At 34.2% G+C, this 18,930-nt stretch overlaps 1 protein-coding gene across 1 annotated transcript in view; it reads left to right on the top strand.

Moving 5' to 3' along the window:
* Positions 1-17,851, top strand: part of LOC106877760 (uncharacterized) — a 37,787-nt gene extending 19,936 nt beyond the window's left edge. Inside the window, exons 3-4 of the mRNA XM_014926769.3 lie at positions 4,373-4,644; positions 12,281-17,851. Of these exons, the coding sequence (XP_014782255.1) occupies positions 4,373-4,644; positions 12,281-12,349 (341 nt within the window). The 3' untranslated portion in view covers positions 12,350-17,851. The remainder of the gene's footprint in view (positions 1-4,372; positions 4,645-12,280) is intronic.
* The last annotated feature ends 1,079 nt before the right edge of the window (positions 17,852-18,930 follow it).

Here is an 18,930-nt window from a genome sequence, read left to right as displayed (position 1 = left end):
ATATATATATATTGATAGAAAAGAAAACAAAAAAAAGAAAGAGACCTCGATATTATGTAAATAGAGGAATTTATCTGTAAAAATATGTGACACTTATTCGGTAGCCATGACTACCGAATAAGTGTCACATATTTTTACAGATATATATATATTGTAGCTGTAACTTATATTCCTATCATAGTAGGTGCCTTAGGTATAATAAAAAAATATTCAGACAAATACATAACAAAAACACCAGGACTTACAAATATATATAACATACAGAAAATTGCACTACTGGTCACTGCACACATCCTACACAAAACACTTTCAATACAGTAACCATAAGAGCATCACAGCAAACCACAGCACATACCCAAGGCATACAGAGCTGCGCTCGGTAGTGAAGTGAAAGCATATTATAAAAATAAAACTACTGAATAATAATAATAATAATAATAATAATATCAAAAATTACCTTAGGAATGAGAACCCAGGTTCAAAATTTCCCCAACACACCTGATAAAGGCTGGAGGGTATACCAGCTGAAATGTTGTGTTAGCAACAAAGAAGATGAGAACAAATATCTGTGAAATGTAAATAATGTACATAATTCCTCATCTCATGTGGTTGATGCCAGTACTGCCTGACTGGCCCCCGTGCCGGTGTCATGTAAAAAGCACCCATTACACTCTCGGAATGGTTAACATTAGGAAGGGCATCCAGATCAGATTGGAGCCAGTCCTCAGTCAAACCGTTCAACCCATGCCAGCATGGAAAGCGGACGTTAAATGATGATGATGAGTTAGGCCAAGTGATAACAACAATCACCTCACACTGTTTCCAAAGAATCCTCTACATCCAACTTTGACTGGAATATGCTCTGCTTTCCAGCCTGCATCTTCACATTCCTCAAGGAAGTATTTAGAACAGTTGATCTTCCGAGTCTCAGTAGTGTCCATGTTATCTTCATGAGAAACAGTTAACTTGACTAGATTTACTACTTTCTTTTTCTCACACCATAGATAGATATATCATCAACATTGGCAAAAAACCACAGAAGAAACCAACCAGTGATTTCATTACCCCTGTGCATTCAGGATAACGGATCCATTTAAAGACGATTTATCAATCTATCTCATCCATCATCATTTAACGTCTGCTTTGACTGAGGACTGGCGAACCAGATGGCTGCACAAGGCTCTAATCTGATCTGGCAGAGTTTCTACAGCTGGATGCCCTTCCTAATGTCAACCACTCCAAGAATGTAGTGGGTGCTTTTATGTGCCACCAGCACGGGAGCCAATCAGGCAGTACTGACAACGGCCATGCTCAAGTAGTGTTTTTTATGTGCCACCTGCACAGGAGCCAGTCCAGCAGCACTGGCAACGACCTCGCTTGAATGTTTTTTCATATGCCACCAGCACAAGTGCCAGTAAGGCAATGCTGGTAACGACCATGCACGAATGGTGCTTTTTACGTGGCAGCGACACGGAAGCCAGTCAGCTGCTCTCGCAGCGATCATGCTCGGATGGTGCTCTTAGCGCTCCACTGGCACGGGGGTCAGTCATCGAATTTACGAATTTGATTTGGATAACAATAATTCCCCCGCAGGGGGGAATTGAAAACAAGCTGCTTCAAAGAAGCAATAAACAGTTCTTCAAGAAAAACAACCACAACTCACCACACCAATTCAATAAATTACACAGGAAACACAGATGACATGTTCTAACAACAAGAGACTTATGCTAAGAATAAGTACAAAGTAAAATTACTACCCTCTTTTATAGCAAGTTGATGCAGGTAGTTTATCTCGTGCCCCTCCGACTTTTAGTTCATACAATTGGAAAAACACATTATTTATGGGATAACCCAATATGTAAATTATAAAGAAAACAATTATACTTAAATAGATAAATTCCATGCTCTAAACTGATACCAGTTGTTTTCCTGTTCATCATTTCATTCTATTATACATGTACCTGCTCGATGATAAACCACTTATAACCATTCACTACTGGGCACCTACAACTCCAATTTTTTGCTTTAGTTGTGGTACAAGCTGGAGCTTTAGGTGATAAGTCAACCTGAGCACTTATTGTATTACACTATTGCATTACATCATTAGATACAATTTTATCTGAACTCACTATCTGTATATAGGGTGTTCAGAATTAATTATGTATTTCAACGAAATTGGACAAATATTTTAAAACTCACAGAATTTTATGTTTATTACTTAATTATGATACCAAAACAAATAGATTTGTAAAGATCATATCAAAACTTTATAGAAAATTTTCCACATGTGCTTTGTCTGTGTCTCTGCAAATTTCAAATCTATTCTTTGCAGTGAAACACATTTTGAAGTATTTCAGGAGTTATCACCTGCACTGCTAACTGAATAGATTCTTTAAGATCAGCTGTCAAGGGATGGAAGTAGAGAAAATAATTGCAGCCAAATTGAAAAAAAGCTGTTGTGGACGGATAAGCAGCCTCCAACAGGAATGAAAATAAAATTATAAAAAATTAGAAAAATTATGAACAAAATTTAAAATTTATACACTTTTAACACATACAAAACATGATAAACATAAACATGATAAACATAAAACTGCCCAATTTCACTGAAATAGATCGTTAATTCTGAGGCACCATGTATACACACATACACACACACACACATGCATACATACAATACGTATCTCTTTTATCTCCTTTACTTGTTTCAGTCATTAGACTGTGGTCATGCTGGGGCACCACCTTGAAGGGTTTAGCCAAACAAATCAACCCCAGTGCTTTTTGTTAAGTTTGGCTCTTATTCAAATGTTCTTGTTTGTCAAATTTCTAAGTTATGGGGACTTAAACAAACCAAAACTAGTTGCCAACCATTTTTAGGGTACAAATACAAGCACAAGGACACACACACACACACACACACACACACGCATATATGGTGAGTTTCTTTCAGTTCCTATCTACCAAATCCATTCATAAGGTTTTGGTTGACTTGGGTTATAGTAGAAGACACTTGCTCAAAGTCCACACAGTGGGACTGAACCTGGAACCGAGTAGTTGGGCATACTTAATATACTGAGTGCAATAAGAATATGTCATTAATTAACATTCTATCTGTAATGAAGGGTAACATTAAGATTTATGATTCAATGTCCAGAAAACCAAGGGGGGCAACTCTGAAATCTAAATTAATAAAAATAAATAAATGAGAGGGGTATACATGTTATGGAGGAGGTCTAATTGTTGTCAAGGACAACTCAGGACATGTATCAGCCTTATTATACCTTCTCATTGAAATCACTCAATGTTTGAGGTCATTGCTAGGTTCTTCCCTTCTTTTAAAGATGGCTAGATGGGATTTGATCTAGATTTAGCATTCAGATTTCTCTGTCAAATGTAATGTTTATTTATTCACATTATTTTGAATTAATCACGCTTTGTCTTGTAACTTCAAGAGATCGATGATGTGACTGCTTATTTATAGAATGATATTGTAGGGTAGGTATGAGAGGTCAGATCTGGTTATTTTTAACATAAAACATACAGAATATTTGGACCAGTTTAAATGCTAAAGTGTTAATTCTAGAAAACAAAACAGTATTTTCAAATATATTAACCAATGAATTTAAAAATTAAAGATTAATTATTTTTCCTAGTATGGATAAAGCCTGCCTGGTTCTTATGTACTTGAAATTGGTTCTGAAAATGATAACCAAATATCCCTCAAATCACATCCAGTAGTCTTTAACCTTTCAACATCCAGATTACTTTGTCAAATGCAATGCTTATTGATTCACATTGGTTTGAATTAATAATGCATTATCTGATAGCCTTGAGATTTTGATGATGTGATTATTTCTTTGTAGAATGATATTATAGGATAGATGTGAGAGGTTAGATCTGGATAATATTAACATAAAACAGGTAGAATAGTCAGCTGGATATGTCCTGTTTACATGCTAAAGAGTTAATGGCCTGATATTTATGTAGTTGTGGTAAATGTTTACTGTCCAACCAGAGCAGTCTGACTCTAATGGCCTGATATTTGTTTATTTGTGGTCAATATTCCTGTTCAGCGATGCTAGTTCAATCTTAACCTTTTTGATACCAACCTGCCAAGCATTGCTCCTAGATATATGAGGTAAATTTCCTATTTTAAAGTGGTCTAAATTAAAATCTTCCACCAAAATTTTATGTTAATTTATGTTCCAAAAACCAGATTAATTATGACAAAATTATATTACTAAATTCTTCATTATTTTAAAAATTAATTGAAACAAAGGCAGTGTGTTCCAACAGAAGTATCGTAATGAAAGGGCTAATTGCCTTATGTTTGTGTATATGTGGTCAATGTTTACTTTTGTGATCATTTCAGATGGTGTCAATGTTACTGTCCAGCCAGAACAGGCTGATAACATCAGCATCACGCTGAGTCCAACAAAAGCGAAACAGATGGCAGCAGTGGTGGGACAAAAAAAGGAAAAAGTGTCACATGACATCTATATCCAAGATGGTAAGAGTGGGGAATCTGCTGCTGCTGTAGCTCATATCGAGGGCACTGAGTCACCAAACCAAACAAATGAATTAACCAGCAGTAAAAGTTACGTCACTAACCAGCGAGAGAATTCTGCAAGTGTTCTTGTATTGGTAAGGAGCTTTTTTGTCATATATATATATATATATATATATATATATATATATATATATAAATATGTATAGTCACAATGCACTTTGCATCGTTTTAGCCACAAGCAGGTCAACATTCCTCCCTGAACGAAAGGAGGACTGGAACAACATGGAATGAAGTATTTTGCACAAGAACACAACGTACCATCTAGTCTGAGAATCAAACCCATGATCTAGCAATCATGAGTTCAACAGCCGAACCACTAAGCCACACACCTCCATATATATATATATATATATATATATATATATATATATATATATATATATATATATATGTATGTATGTATGTATGTATATATATATATAAAATACATACACACACACACACACACAATATCTATCTATATATCTGTGGCTGAGTTCCTTTCAAGTGTTGGGTCTCACAGAGGCAAAGTGGCTGAGGTCCTTTCAAGTGTTGGGCCTTATGGAAACAATGACCAAGACCTTTGGCATTATGTCGTACTTGAGAAGAAGACATATCAAGCCGAGGAAAATCACAGTCATGACAGATACTGGTGTCATGCAAATGGCACCGATGCCAGTGGCACGTAAAAGCACCCATTAAACTCTCAGAGTGGTTGGTGTTAGGAAGGGCATTTAGCCTTAGAAACCATGCCAAATCAGACTGGAGTCTGGTGCAGCCTTCCAGCTTACCAGCCCTGGTCAAACTGTCCAACCCATGCCAGCATGGACAATAGACGTTAAATGATCAAATGATGATGATGACGATGATATATATATATATATATATATATATATATATATATATATATATATATATATATATGTGGCTGCAGTCAAGTGACTGAGACAAGTAAAAGAAGAGAAACACACAGATCATACACACACACACACACACACATATACAGTTATAATTTTCTTTCCAAACAGCATAGAAGTGCTCAAGTCAAATTTGAGGTGTATGATAGTATTAACCAGGTGGCCAGAGATATAATGGATACAATAGAAAAAGTTCAAATCAGGCAAACTACGGTTAACGCACATATACATATACAGGTTTAATTAAAATAAAAATAATTGTCCAAGCTGAAACATATATTGATTATAAGGGAAAATGCGAGCAAGAGAAATAATATTCTTAAGATTATAAACTTGGAAAAGTACAGGACAAAATTTTTACTTAAAATATTCTAGCTCAGGATAAAACTTCAAATAAAATATTTAGATTTAGAAAATATTAGCTTTTATTAAAATTAAAAGTCTTATTACAAGTTATTACTTCTATTTGTTATTTCTTGTTGTTTCTAATAAAAATAAAAAAATAACTCAAAATATTTTTTGCACTTTAAAAAAAATTCATTTTTTAATTATTAATTAATAATTAGAAATTTGAAAATAGGTTATAAAAAATAATAGTAGTGCAAATTAGTACAATAAATAGAATAATACAAAAATTAGCTATATGTTACAGTAAGATCTACCTATAACAACAAACTCACAGTAAAATTTGCTTGAGTTATTGCCAAGTCTTCACATTTTTAGCCTTGACTCAATGCCTATTTTTTACAGAATGAATTTGCTTTCCATATATACTATTCTACTTTGCATAAAACTTTAACTATATTGGTACTTCTGGCTCTCATTTTTTAAGTATTCTAGTGTGTCAATATTTTAACAAAATGATGGTATCTTTTTTAATTATAATGTTACTTTGTAAATTAAAATCAAATAATTTTTAACATTCAAATTTTATGCTTAGCTGCAAAATTTTCTTGTTCTGTACTTTACGAGATGTACTAACTTGTTCTGTACTTTTTCAGGTTTATAATCTTCAGAATATTATTTCTCTTGCTCGCATTTTTCCATATAATCCATGCTTTTTCCAGGCTATGCTATTATGCTAATTGATAATGTGTCAATTAATAATTTAAGATTTTACCTTATTGAAAATTGAATAATAAATTTAAAGTGTGTGTTGTGCGTGTGTGTGTGTATGAGAGAGAGAGAAGGTGTGCGTTGTTATTGTTGTTGTTGTTATTCTGTGTGTGCGCATGTGTGTGTGTGTGTGTGTGTGTGTGTGTGTGAAGGAAAGAGACACAGCATACATTTTTTAAAATTTATTTTTCCTTGCATCTTTTTTGAGTGAGTGTTTGAGTGATTGACTGAGAGAGAGAGAGAGAGAGAGAGGTGTGTGTTGTCAGAGAGAGAGAGAGAGAGGTGTGTGTTGTCAGAGAGAGAGAGAGAGAGAGGTGTGTCTTGCTCTGTGTGTGTGTGAGAGAGAGAGAGAGAGAGAGAGAGAGAGAGAGTGACAGCATAAATTTTTTTATCTATTTAGTTTTTCTTGCATCTTTTTTTTTAGTGAGTGAGTGTGTGAGTGATTGACTGAGACAGAGAGAGAGACGTGGACCAAATCTCAATTTTTATGCCAAAATGTAGCTAGGGACCAGCTCTCTTCAAAAATGTTAACAGTTTTCAATTTAGTTAAGAACTGAATTAGCGACAAAGCTCTGAAGATGCTGCATGTGCATAAATTGCAGCCTTGAGAATATTATTCAGCTACTACCGTAGTTAAATGATATATTAGATATATAAAAATCTAAAAATATATGAATACTAAAAATATACATGGACTTATAAATATATGGATATATAAACATAATAATAATAATGGAATATAGATAAAAACGTTTTATATACCATATTTTATACCATATTTTAATTTTTAAAAAAGAAACGTTTTTATCTGTATTCCATTATTATTATGTTTATATATCCCTATATTTATAAGTCCATGTATATTTTTAGTATTCATATATTTTTAGATTTTCATATCTCTAATATATCAATATATGTTTCAGCTTGGAGTATTCTTATTTTTATCTTAATTAAACCCGCATGTGTTAACTGTAGTTTACCTGATTTGAACTTTTGCTATTGTGCCCATTATATATATATATCTATATATATAAAAATGAGAATGTGTGTGTGTGTGTGTGTGTGTGTGTGTGAATCCCTAAAACTCGAGAACTACACAACCAATTTCATTCAAATTTTACATATGCCTTACTTAGGGTCCCGGTTGTGTTTTACTCAAAAAAATTTTTTTAACTTCTTGCATAGTTCAAGACCACAGCAACATAATATCTCCTCCACTATTTAAGTATTACGTGTCAAAAGTGAAACAAAAACACTCATGTCAAATACTTTCACTTCAAAAATGAAACTATTCCACTAACTGAAACAATCACATTTCGATACTGTAATGACAGATACTTTCACTTTAATGGTGTATATATATGTATGTATATATATATAGAGAGAGAGAGTGAAAGAGAGAAAGAGAGAGATGTATATGTATACATATAGATGTATATGTACACGTATATGTATAGATATATATATAGATATAGATCTATATGCATACATGTATATGTATACATATGTGTAGATGTATATATATAGATGTACATGTAATATGTACACATATATACACATATATACATGCATACAGATATCTATACATATATACATCCATCACACACACACATACACATGCACACAAACACACACATTAGTCATTTGTTTTCTTATCTATAACTACGTTAAAAGTACTGAATGGATCTTTATGAAATTTGGAAATTATATTCTATGCATAACGGCCATAACCCCCATGAAAATTCATATATTTTTGATGTTGATGAAATTTTAACCATACATATTACACAGTAAAGTAATGTTTCTAAAATTTCTTCTTAGAAGTTACAAAGACCCCTTCATGGGGACTTCACACCCACAATTTAGTCATTTTTCCTAAGCAAAGACGAATACAGTTGTACCATTGGAAGCTATAGGGTTACCCGACCATAACAGATGAGCATTATTTGTAATTCAACGGTTCAACAGTGTAAGACTACCCTTTCAGATATACTTACATTGTGATTTCTGCAATGTGGTGCATAAATTGTCAAGTAAATGAGACGCATCTTTGCCTCCACTGATTCACTTGCAAAGTATTGAGTAAAATTATTTCGTTGCAGACCTCCTTTGAGTCTTTTTATTATCACTGTGACACACATAGTCCCCAGTTGATAACATTGATTTCAAGGCTTTCCCAGATGAGTGACTGGTTGTTCTAAGACATTTATCGATTATAAATTTTTTCTGCACAGTTACCTATCGGTATAGTGGTCATTTGCAAACTCCAGAGACGACACTTTCATTTTCCTTTACTCCAAACGTCACACGTTGTTATTTCAATTGGGTCATGCCCTTCCAATTGCTATAGATACGTAATGCATCTTACAGCTGTGCCTGTCACCTGTATGGTGATGAATCCTACATTGGGGAGTAGTAACAACTAGGCTAGGGTAGCTGACTGATTATCATGATCATTCATCTTTTGCTTTCCTGTACCTTTGCTCTCTTTTACAAACCCAGTGAACATACATATATTTCCTATTTTAAAGAAATTCAGACAATACATATTACACACAAGTTAAAAAGATTCCCAACAATTAAACTTCTCTGGTTGACATTAATACACCCACCCCCAATAGGGGCCTTAACTCCCACATTTTTCAGCTCCATGAGCTCCATTTTTCAGGAGCAAAATCCTTTTAGGGTCCATGTAGTGTCTTAGGCCAAAAAAATTTTTAACTTCTTGCATAGTTCGAGTCCACAGTAATATCATATCTTCTCCACTATTTCAGTATTACGTGTCAAAAGTGAAACAATAACATCACTCTACTGTGATGTCAGAAACTATTTCACTATTTCAGTATTACCTGTCAAAAGTGAAACAGTAACATGTCGCTACTGTAATTTCAAATACTTTCACTTTAATACTTTCAATTTCATACTGAAACTATTAAAGTGTGACTATACTCTCACGTATATACAAGTATACTATAAGACCCAAGTTAAAAACATTCCTAACAATTCAACTTCTCTGGTTGACATTAACACACCCACATAGGGGCCTTCATTCCTACATTTTAGAGCTCCATGAGCTCCATTTTTCAGGAGCAAAATCCTTTTTACAGGTTCCAGAAGACTGAAATTTTGGAATATGCGCATAAAGATCAATAGTATGGGATACATGTCTCATGATTAGAATTTTTTAGGGTATGTAAAGAGGGAAAGAACCCTCATGTGCAATTTTCATGAAATTCGAATCATATGTATTCCAGTTCCTTACAGAAAATATAACACAAAATTCTCATTCTTCAATTGCATGTAACACGGGCAACGCCAGGTATCTCTGCTAGTACTATATAAATATGGGTATAATACAATTACAATGATAAATTAAATAGAGAGATACTATTGACAGTCTAATAATTTATTTATATTATGATATTAGATAATATACTATGAATATAATATAACATAATATTATATAACAGAGTGTGAGTGTTAACTATTCAGTCATACATCAATTACAATTAAAAAAACAACAAAAGCAGTCTAACAGACAATACAACCAAGCGTAATCCACAACCATCGAAATTCACTTCATTACATCTCAAACACATATCAATCAAAATCCATTCGTGTCCAAGAGAGTCCCTCATCACCACAACATACAAAAATAAGATAGGTGTGTGTGTATATATATATGCATATAATTAAGTAACAACTCTTCTATTTATTTAAATTAATTGATACAAAAAAATTATTGTTTAAATTAACTAATAATGATCTTCTATATTTATTGTTTATTGGAGGGATAATTCCATAATAGATATGAATAGAAACCTAATAAAAAATTTCCTTGTTTACTTAGTTTATCATGGGGAGAATTCCATAACAAAGATTAATTTAAGTCTGTAAATGCAATAACCAAAGTACCCCATAGATATATATTTAGGCTATAGTAATGGAAATCAAATTTACTCATTTTTTAGGGGTAACCAGATTTGAAGTTACTTAAATAACGATTGTTATTTGTATAATATAGCAAGGAGAATTTAGTGAATCAATAGAAAACAATAATACAAACCAAATAAATATTAAGGACTGTTCTTGATGAACTAATCAATAGTATTATTTACAAAGTGAAGGACCATACATAGTGCATATCCAAACTCAAATAATGTCAAACTCATAAAACCTACAATTGTTTCCATGCCCAATTAATTCAAATAAGAAAAATTGATTTACATTGAATATATCAGGTCATCCCATCAACTAGATGATAGGACTGAAACATATATGTAGGTTCTTTTTTCTTTCTTATCTTAATTTATTTTTCTTTGAGCTTTCAACTTCTAATCAATTTATTTGTAGTGTTATTTTTTTTTAAATGTCATCTTTTTGTAACATACAAATAAATTAGTAATTACATCCATTTACTCTCCATTTTCTTCTTTTTATACATATATGGATGGATCAAAACAGTTTGATATAACTCCCAATAAATGTGTTGAGTGCCCTTTTGTTTGTTCACTCATATATATAGTAGATGGGATGCAGTTCAGAAGAACGACTGATGCCATATTCGTTATTAGGCAACTGCAGGAGAAATATTTAGCTAAAATTAAACTTCTGTACCTGGCTTTTGTCAACATGAGAGAAAGCCTTTGACAGGGTCCTCTGCTCTCTTATCTGGTGGTCAATGCAGAAGCTAAGGATAGATGAGTGGTTAGTGAGAGCTGCACAAGCCATGTACAGAGATGCTGCCAGTAAGGCGAAGGTCGGTAATGAGTATAGCAATGAGTCCACCAAGTAGGAGTCCACCAAGGCTCAATTCTCAACCCACTTCTGTTTATCTTAGTCCTCCAGGCCTTAACAGAAGAATTCAAGACCTCTGTCCCTGGGAGCTCCTCTATACTGGAAACCTTGTTCTCCCTCAGAATGAAAGGCAAATTGTACAGCTATGTTACATAGTAGTGAAATGTGAGCTTTGACTACAGAAGACTTACGACAGCTTGAAAGAAATGAAGTTAGCATACTCTGCTGGATGGGTAATGTTAGAGTGCATGCATGACAGAATATAAATGAAATAAGAGGAAAACTAGGTATAAGAGGCTTCAGATGTTGTGTGTGAGAAGACTGCGCTGGTTTGGTCATGTGCTGCATATGGATGAGGCTAGCTGCACAAAGAAGTGATGATCTCTAATTGTGGAAGGTACCAACAGAAGGGGTAAACCCCGGAAGATGTGAGACAGAGTGATGAGATCTTTGGAGATGAGATCAATGGACGCTGGGCCTTGCTGAGGAAATGACAAGAGACCGGGAGATGTGACAATTTGCTGTACTTGATAAAACACATCAAGCTAAGTAAAATCGCTGTTTTCCACATATACAGGCTTGGCCTTTCACATAAAAAGAATCCGTGCCACTTGTGTCGGTGGCACATAAAAAGCACCCAACACACTCTTTTAAGTGGTTGGCATAGGGAAGGGTATCCAACCATAGAAACCATACCTCAACAGACAACTGGAGTCTGGACAGCTCACTGCTGGCCAGCTCCATGTCATACCGTTCAACCCATGCCAGCATGGAAAGTGGACGTTAAACAATGATGATGATGATACACACATATAAATTCATATGCATGTATGTATATCAACATTTACATTTCTATTAAATGTTTCAACTTTTTCATATTCTCTCTCTTTTATCTTTCCAGAATATGGTGTTTGCTCTCTGTAGCATTTGTGTAACTTTGGCAGCAGTTTTCCCACCAAAATTCCTATAAATCTTACTAATTCAACAAAGGGAGATAATGAAGTTGTATCACTGATCAGACTTTGTAGCTGACATCCAGTCAAATCCATTTGTGTCGGTCTCTCATTTGCAGCCTGTCTCTCATCTCTTGTTTGTCTTTTACAACTTTTCTTGTCTTTTTCCCAATTCCACTTCCCTTATTCTTCCTCTGCTCTACTTTACTTTTTCTTTCTTCAATTTGTTTTGTTCTGACATACAAGCTGTCCATTAATTACCTTTATACTTTAAAGAATTCAGAAAAAAAAGGTAAACTCAGCAGAATTTATGGCAAAACATAGGTAAACAAAGAAAATCCAGAACACTTCCAATAGGATCCAGTGGTTGCATGCAACACATCTAGACAATGCTCAATTGCTGACCAAGTGCATTGGAGCATCCCTTCATCAATGTTGGATATGGTTTGGCACATTTTCTCTTTCAGATCATTGAGGTCTTGAACTTTTGTGCAATATACTCTATCTTTAATGTAGCCCCATATAAAGGAGTCTAGAGGGGTTATATCTGATACCTTAGGTGACCAGAGAACTGGACCACCTCTCCCATTGTGCTGGTGGGGGGAAGCTTCTTTAAAAATGCTCTCAAACACTCAATCCCCAATGGAACAGTGCACCATATTGTTGGAAAATAACTGTTGGTTGTAAGTGGTGCAACTTCAGTACAACAATTTCTTTTAAGTGTTGTAAATATTTGTTTCTTCTGCTAAGAAAAATGGGCCAATCACTCAGCCTAACAAAAGGCCGCACCAGACATTGACTGCTGGATTGTTTCTTTCCAGTTCTCCAGATGCTGTGCTTATTTATCATTCCTGATACATGAAATGTTGCTTTCTCACCGGAACAAATCTTTCAAAGGAAGCCTCCATCTTTATCTAATCAAGTTATCATGTCCACTGCAAATTGTATCCTTTGGGGTTTGTCATCTGGCTGTAGTGCTCACAAAAGTTGTACTTTATAAGCATAAAACCCTCATTTTCTTGTGCAAAACTGTAAAGTTTTGACTGTAGTAAACTTAATTGTCTACATGCAGCATGAATGGGCTTCGATGAAATTCACTCAACATCTTCCACAGATGTCCTCCATCACCCAGCCCCCAGCCCCCCCCCTTTTTTTTTGTAAGACACTTCTGTTTCCATAAACCTTTTATGCCAGGCATAAATGCCTACATGAGTTACTGGTTCTTTTCCATTCTTTGTACGGTAATTCCACTGTACTTGAATGTCTGGATACACATTGTGCTCTCTCTTGTGTTGTCAATTTCATTAAAAGTCAGGGATTATAATAAATACATTTAAAGATAAATCAAAGTGATTTAGATATCAAAACACAGTACATAAATTAAAATTTTAATAATATTTATTTACACCATAGAAAGAAGCTCATTGATAGATCTCAACTTTAATAGATATGATAAATTGTGGAAGTCATAAAGATAATTTATGGACACCTTGTAAGTGTGTGTTTGTGAGTGTGTGTGTAAACATGTAGCCATCTAAGAATAGTCATTTTTTTTCTCCATATACCTTCCAATGCTGGTAAGCACAGTTATTAGATAATCATCTGATTACCTTGCCTGGTAGCCTGTGCAGAACTGTTTGGTAAGTAAGATTGGTTGTAATGTATACTTTGATTAAGATATATATATATATATATATATATATATTACTGAGAGTGAATTCAAAGTTTTGGCCTGATGAGCCATCTGTGATGAGCCATCTGTGATGAGCCTGAAACTTCAAAGTTACTGTCAATACTATTCTTGTTAAAAAATAATAAATAGGTACCCTACAAAAAGTAATGAAAAAGTGATTTTATTACAACTTGACATAAAGACCAACATTACAACACACACACAAGGTCCTTAATGAAATTGTGGTTGTGTGATGAAAATATTGTGACACCTCATGAAATATATTAGAGATAAATCGAATGGTTTTTTTGTGTCATTAAATGGTTAAAATGTCTCATTCCTAACACTATAATTATAAAAATTTCATTACATAAACCTAAAATGGTAAAAGCATCATGATGTTCACCATTTGAAGAATGCTGCTAAGAGAGACAAATTTGCAACTTCTGTTTCCTCCTTCAACCTTATTTTGACTAACCTTCTCTGATTGATATCCCGGTGCTAGTCCCGAAAGAATCAATCAATATACCTGATTGACATTGTTTTGACTGTGTGTAAGCCCCTTTTTCTGTTCTACATGATTTCAGTCTACTTCTTTCTGATCCCCTCAAATCATTACAGCTGCCTTCTGGCTTTGTTTCATAAGAAAACTTTTCATTTTCTCTGTATGTTCATATATGCATGATAATGTGTATGTATCTATATGTGAGTGAATGTATGTGTCTGTTTTAATGTTACTGTATGTATATATATAACTATGCAAATATATGTACACATGCATATTTGTGTGTATGTATGTATATACATATAAATACATATATATATACATACACATATATATATACACACACATACATATATAGGCACTCCCGCACGCACACTCAAAATTACTATCAATATATATTTACATAGACATATATAACATAAATGCATAAATTTTATATATAGTTTTTACTTTGTGTTCAACAGCTGTTTTATTAAGATAAACATCATTAATTCCATAATTGCAAAAATGTAATACATAATATTATTTAATTTAAATAAATTAATGATGTAACATAATTATGCAATTAACATTTTATGGTGTTTATCTTTATGAAATAGCTGTTGAGAGGAACCAATAATCAAATGTGTGCATGTATGTATGATTGTGTGTGTATATATGTTTGTATATGTGTGTATTTTTTAAATCATTAAATTTATAATTGTAACAGTGAATTGTGACTTGATTCTTTTTGTGTAAAAGTGAACAGTTTGAATCTCTGGTTGTTTTGCTCTTGCAGACATCGTTATGCTAACCAGCTTTGACACAGAATACACACACAAACACACACACACACACACAACACATACATATATATATATACACACACACAACACATACATATATATATACACACACACATGTATTGTGTTGAGCTAAACATTTTTCAATATTTTGATAACTTATTTGCTTCATTCATTTAGTTACAACAGAAGAAACCTAGCATTCATAATAGAGGCTATCGTGTTGCACTGTCTAAAGCCACCTTTCTGCCAGTTCTTTGATCTCATTTTGATATCAGTTCTTGCCCTTTGAGGCAAAGAACTCCTTCACCAAGGAAGCGAGCTATGGATAGGAACAAGTAATAATCTAAGGGAGCTAGGTCTGAACTGTATGTTGAGTGTGGCATCAATTCAATTCCCTCATATTCTTGCAGTTTATTCTGGGTCATTTGAGTGGATGAGGTCTTGTGCTGTCTTGCTGCAGAAGAGCCTTCTGTCTGTTAGCCAATGGCAGATATTTTTGCCACACAATGGCATACATCCATGAGATCCTGAACTTGCCTGATACTTTCTGAGTGCTACTCACTGGATTTTCTTCTATGGCTTGGAGCACAGCCTTAGAATTCACAATTTTAGGCCCACCTTGCAACACAAGGGAAATTTCTCGAACCATCTGGTTACTGTACTGTGGTCAACTGCTCCTTCACCTTTTACACAACAAATGCTTTTGGTTGCTTCTGCAACATTATGACCCAGTTTGAACTCATAAAATACATGCTCTTGAATTGGACTGCATTGCAAATTCATCTGTGTGGTTTTTCAAATCACATACAGCATAAAGCAATGCATAACATGGCAGTGCACCAACTATTATGATACTACCACCCTCAGCAGGTATCTTCTATGGCTTGAACTGCTACGGTCATGTGATATGCATGCCACAAACTAGCTTGAATGCAAATATGGCAAAACTTTTGACTTGCCTTGATAATATATATATATATGCAATATATGATGATGATGATATATGTATATGTATATATGTAATTTTTTCTTTATTTGTGGCAACCAACAGTTTTATGTGAAAAGATCTTCACAATTTTTCAAGTGTACCACATAGAAGTGTTAGTATTTGTCTCCATTTTGGGTAGATGAGCACCAGCACTTCCATGTGGTTCACTTGAACAATTGTGAAGATTTCTGCACATGAAATCATTAGTTGTCTCATTTAACCACAAATAAAGAATATTTATTCATCAATGCAGTGTTGAGTACTCATTTTCACTGTTCGGTATTAACATGCATACCTGGACACACAAGCTTATTCAGACAGCTTATACATTACTGATTTTGTCCATTTTATTCATATATTGTGTGCATAAAGTTGATTCTGCATTTGGTATGCATGGAGCAAATTGCTTGTACAACACAATTTGTAGCTATATACAGTAAATGCAAAGTTTGGCAGTGTATGAAAATGTATAACAAAGTGTATGTGTATGTATATACATGTGAGTATATATATATATAAGCATAGATATATGCACACACACATATGCATATATATAAATACACACACACACACATGTAGCTGAAGTAACCAGAAGGAAGCTGTTTGACTGATACATAATATGATCATTTTTTCTTTTATCTTTATCTCTCTCTCTCTCTCTCTATCTCTCTCTCTCTCACTCTGTCTGTCTGTCTCTCTTTCTCTCTCTAAATGTTGTCTAATGTTTATTTTTAAATATTTAATATCCACCATCATTCTGCAAACCATATGAGATGGGGGTAGGACTTTGTAAGTGTTGAGATGTGCCACTTGTACAAGACATCTGTTGTAATTGACCTAGAATTTTTTCAATTGTCTTAAGAGACAACTGAGAACTTTAATAATTGAGGCTGACACCTGAAGGCTAAAAGGTTTGCCTTGCAAGACACAGAAAATTTCTCAGCTGAAGCCGGTCATTTTGTAAGTGTATGCATGCATGTGTATGTGTCGTAGGCAGGTGTCCTCTCCTCTCTGTTGCTCTCTTCGTTATTCTTCTCTTCTAGATAGTTTGTTTTTGCTGTGGGTGCAGTGGTTACATCACGCTGCATCTTATAGCAATATTACATTCATTTGGGATTACCTACACTCATGGTGATTGAATAACTGTTGATAGTGGTTGGGTGATTTTTGAGAACCTGTGCTCATTAGTTCTTGCATTTTGCAATGGGAAGCAGAGATGAGACATCTATCCCAGGATAAGATTCTAATCTATCACAGTCAGACAAATTGAGGTGAGCAGAATATAATATCAAATACCTCACCCCAAAAATACAATGAAACACCTCCCCAAAGAGGTATTAACTCACAAACTATGAGGTGCTTTGTCTGATACCCCACCCACTGAGCTATTCCAACTTTAATTATTATATTTATTTTAATGAAAAAAAAAAAAAAGTAAACAATTGCAGCATGGAAGGTCAAAACATACAAATAAACAAATTCCGATATGATTATCTTTGTGCATCAGTGTCTATAACTAATTATTGTGAATCAATTTCTGAAAATAAAGTTTGATTTTTTAACAATCAATATTCATTTTATTTGAATTTATTTTATCTCTAACAAATATTTAAATGTATAAATGTTTGGAATAAGTTGTAATGCATGTGTGTGTGTGTGTGTGTGTGTGTGTGTGTGTGTGTGTGTGTGTGTGTGTGTGTGTGTGTGTGTGTGTGTGTGTGTAAGTGAAATATTGCAAGTTCTTCCAAATCCATTGCAAAGCTGGAAACCCTTCTGTATCATCAGCAGGTATCTCAGGATCGCAAGCATTTCACCCTTAGCTTGTATACTTTACTTGAGTGGAGCAGTAAGGGCTGAATTAGTCTTTACCTGTGGTAGAAATCCACTTGTGGTCTCTTATCAACCATAACCACTTTGAGTTTGTTTCAGCAGCTGTGCCTATTTCCTTGATGGCTTTCTTCAGTTGTTTGGGTTTTAGACCAATCTTCTGCAGGAAATAGATGCCAACCCTGCTGGAAAGCCACAACTGCCAACTTCAATAGGAAATGAGACTGTGTGCCACCCTTTGACAATGACCTCATTGTCTAAGTCCTGATATTTATTTCCTTTAGCTGGTAAGAATTATGAAGTCTATCCTCTCAAAGTATTATAAGTTCAATTAATTATGGTTCCTACAATCTTGGTTTTCTTACTTTTCTTTGTTTCTTTTCATTCCACTTTTTGCATCAACCTTTAGTTTTTCCTTCTTATTTTTACTCATTTTTTTACAGTCCAGCATCCTGGTTTTTAAATACATCTAACATATGAACAGAACTTAAAAGATTACTTGGAGATAAATGGTGTGTTTTATCAATCTGCCAACTTAAAGTATTGTAAAGCACAAAACTATAAGTAGCTCTTTCATAATGTGTATTAAATTGAGATCTATTTCTCACTGGAGGGAGGACATATTTGTTTATTCTACCTATATTGGATATGTAATATATATAAGAGAGGTGCCCAAAAGTAATCAGAAATGTTCTCTGTGGGACAAGCCGGTTCTAGTTCAGGCTTCTGCTGCAAGAAGTCACATGATACGACCCTCAGGCACCAGTCTGCCGACCAGCATCTTCCAATGTAGTCATATTGCCATGTGGTGCGTCTTTGTT

Source organism: Octopus bimaculoides, chromosome 23, assembly GCF_046866305.1.
Source record: "Octopus bimaculoides isolate indiv1 chromosome 23, ASM4686630v1, whole genome shotgun sequence".
NCBI classification, from domain to species: domain Eukaryota; kingdom Metazoa; phylum Mollusca; class Cephalopoda; order Octopoda; family Octopodidae; genus Octopus; species Octopus bimaculoides.
The sequence above is the reverse complement of the archived record's forward strand: the minus strand, read 5'-3'. Positions and strand labels throughout refer to the sequence as shown.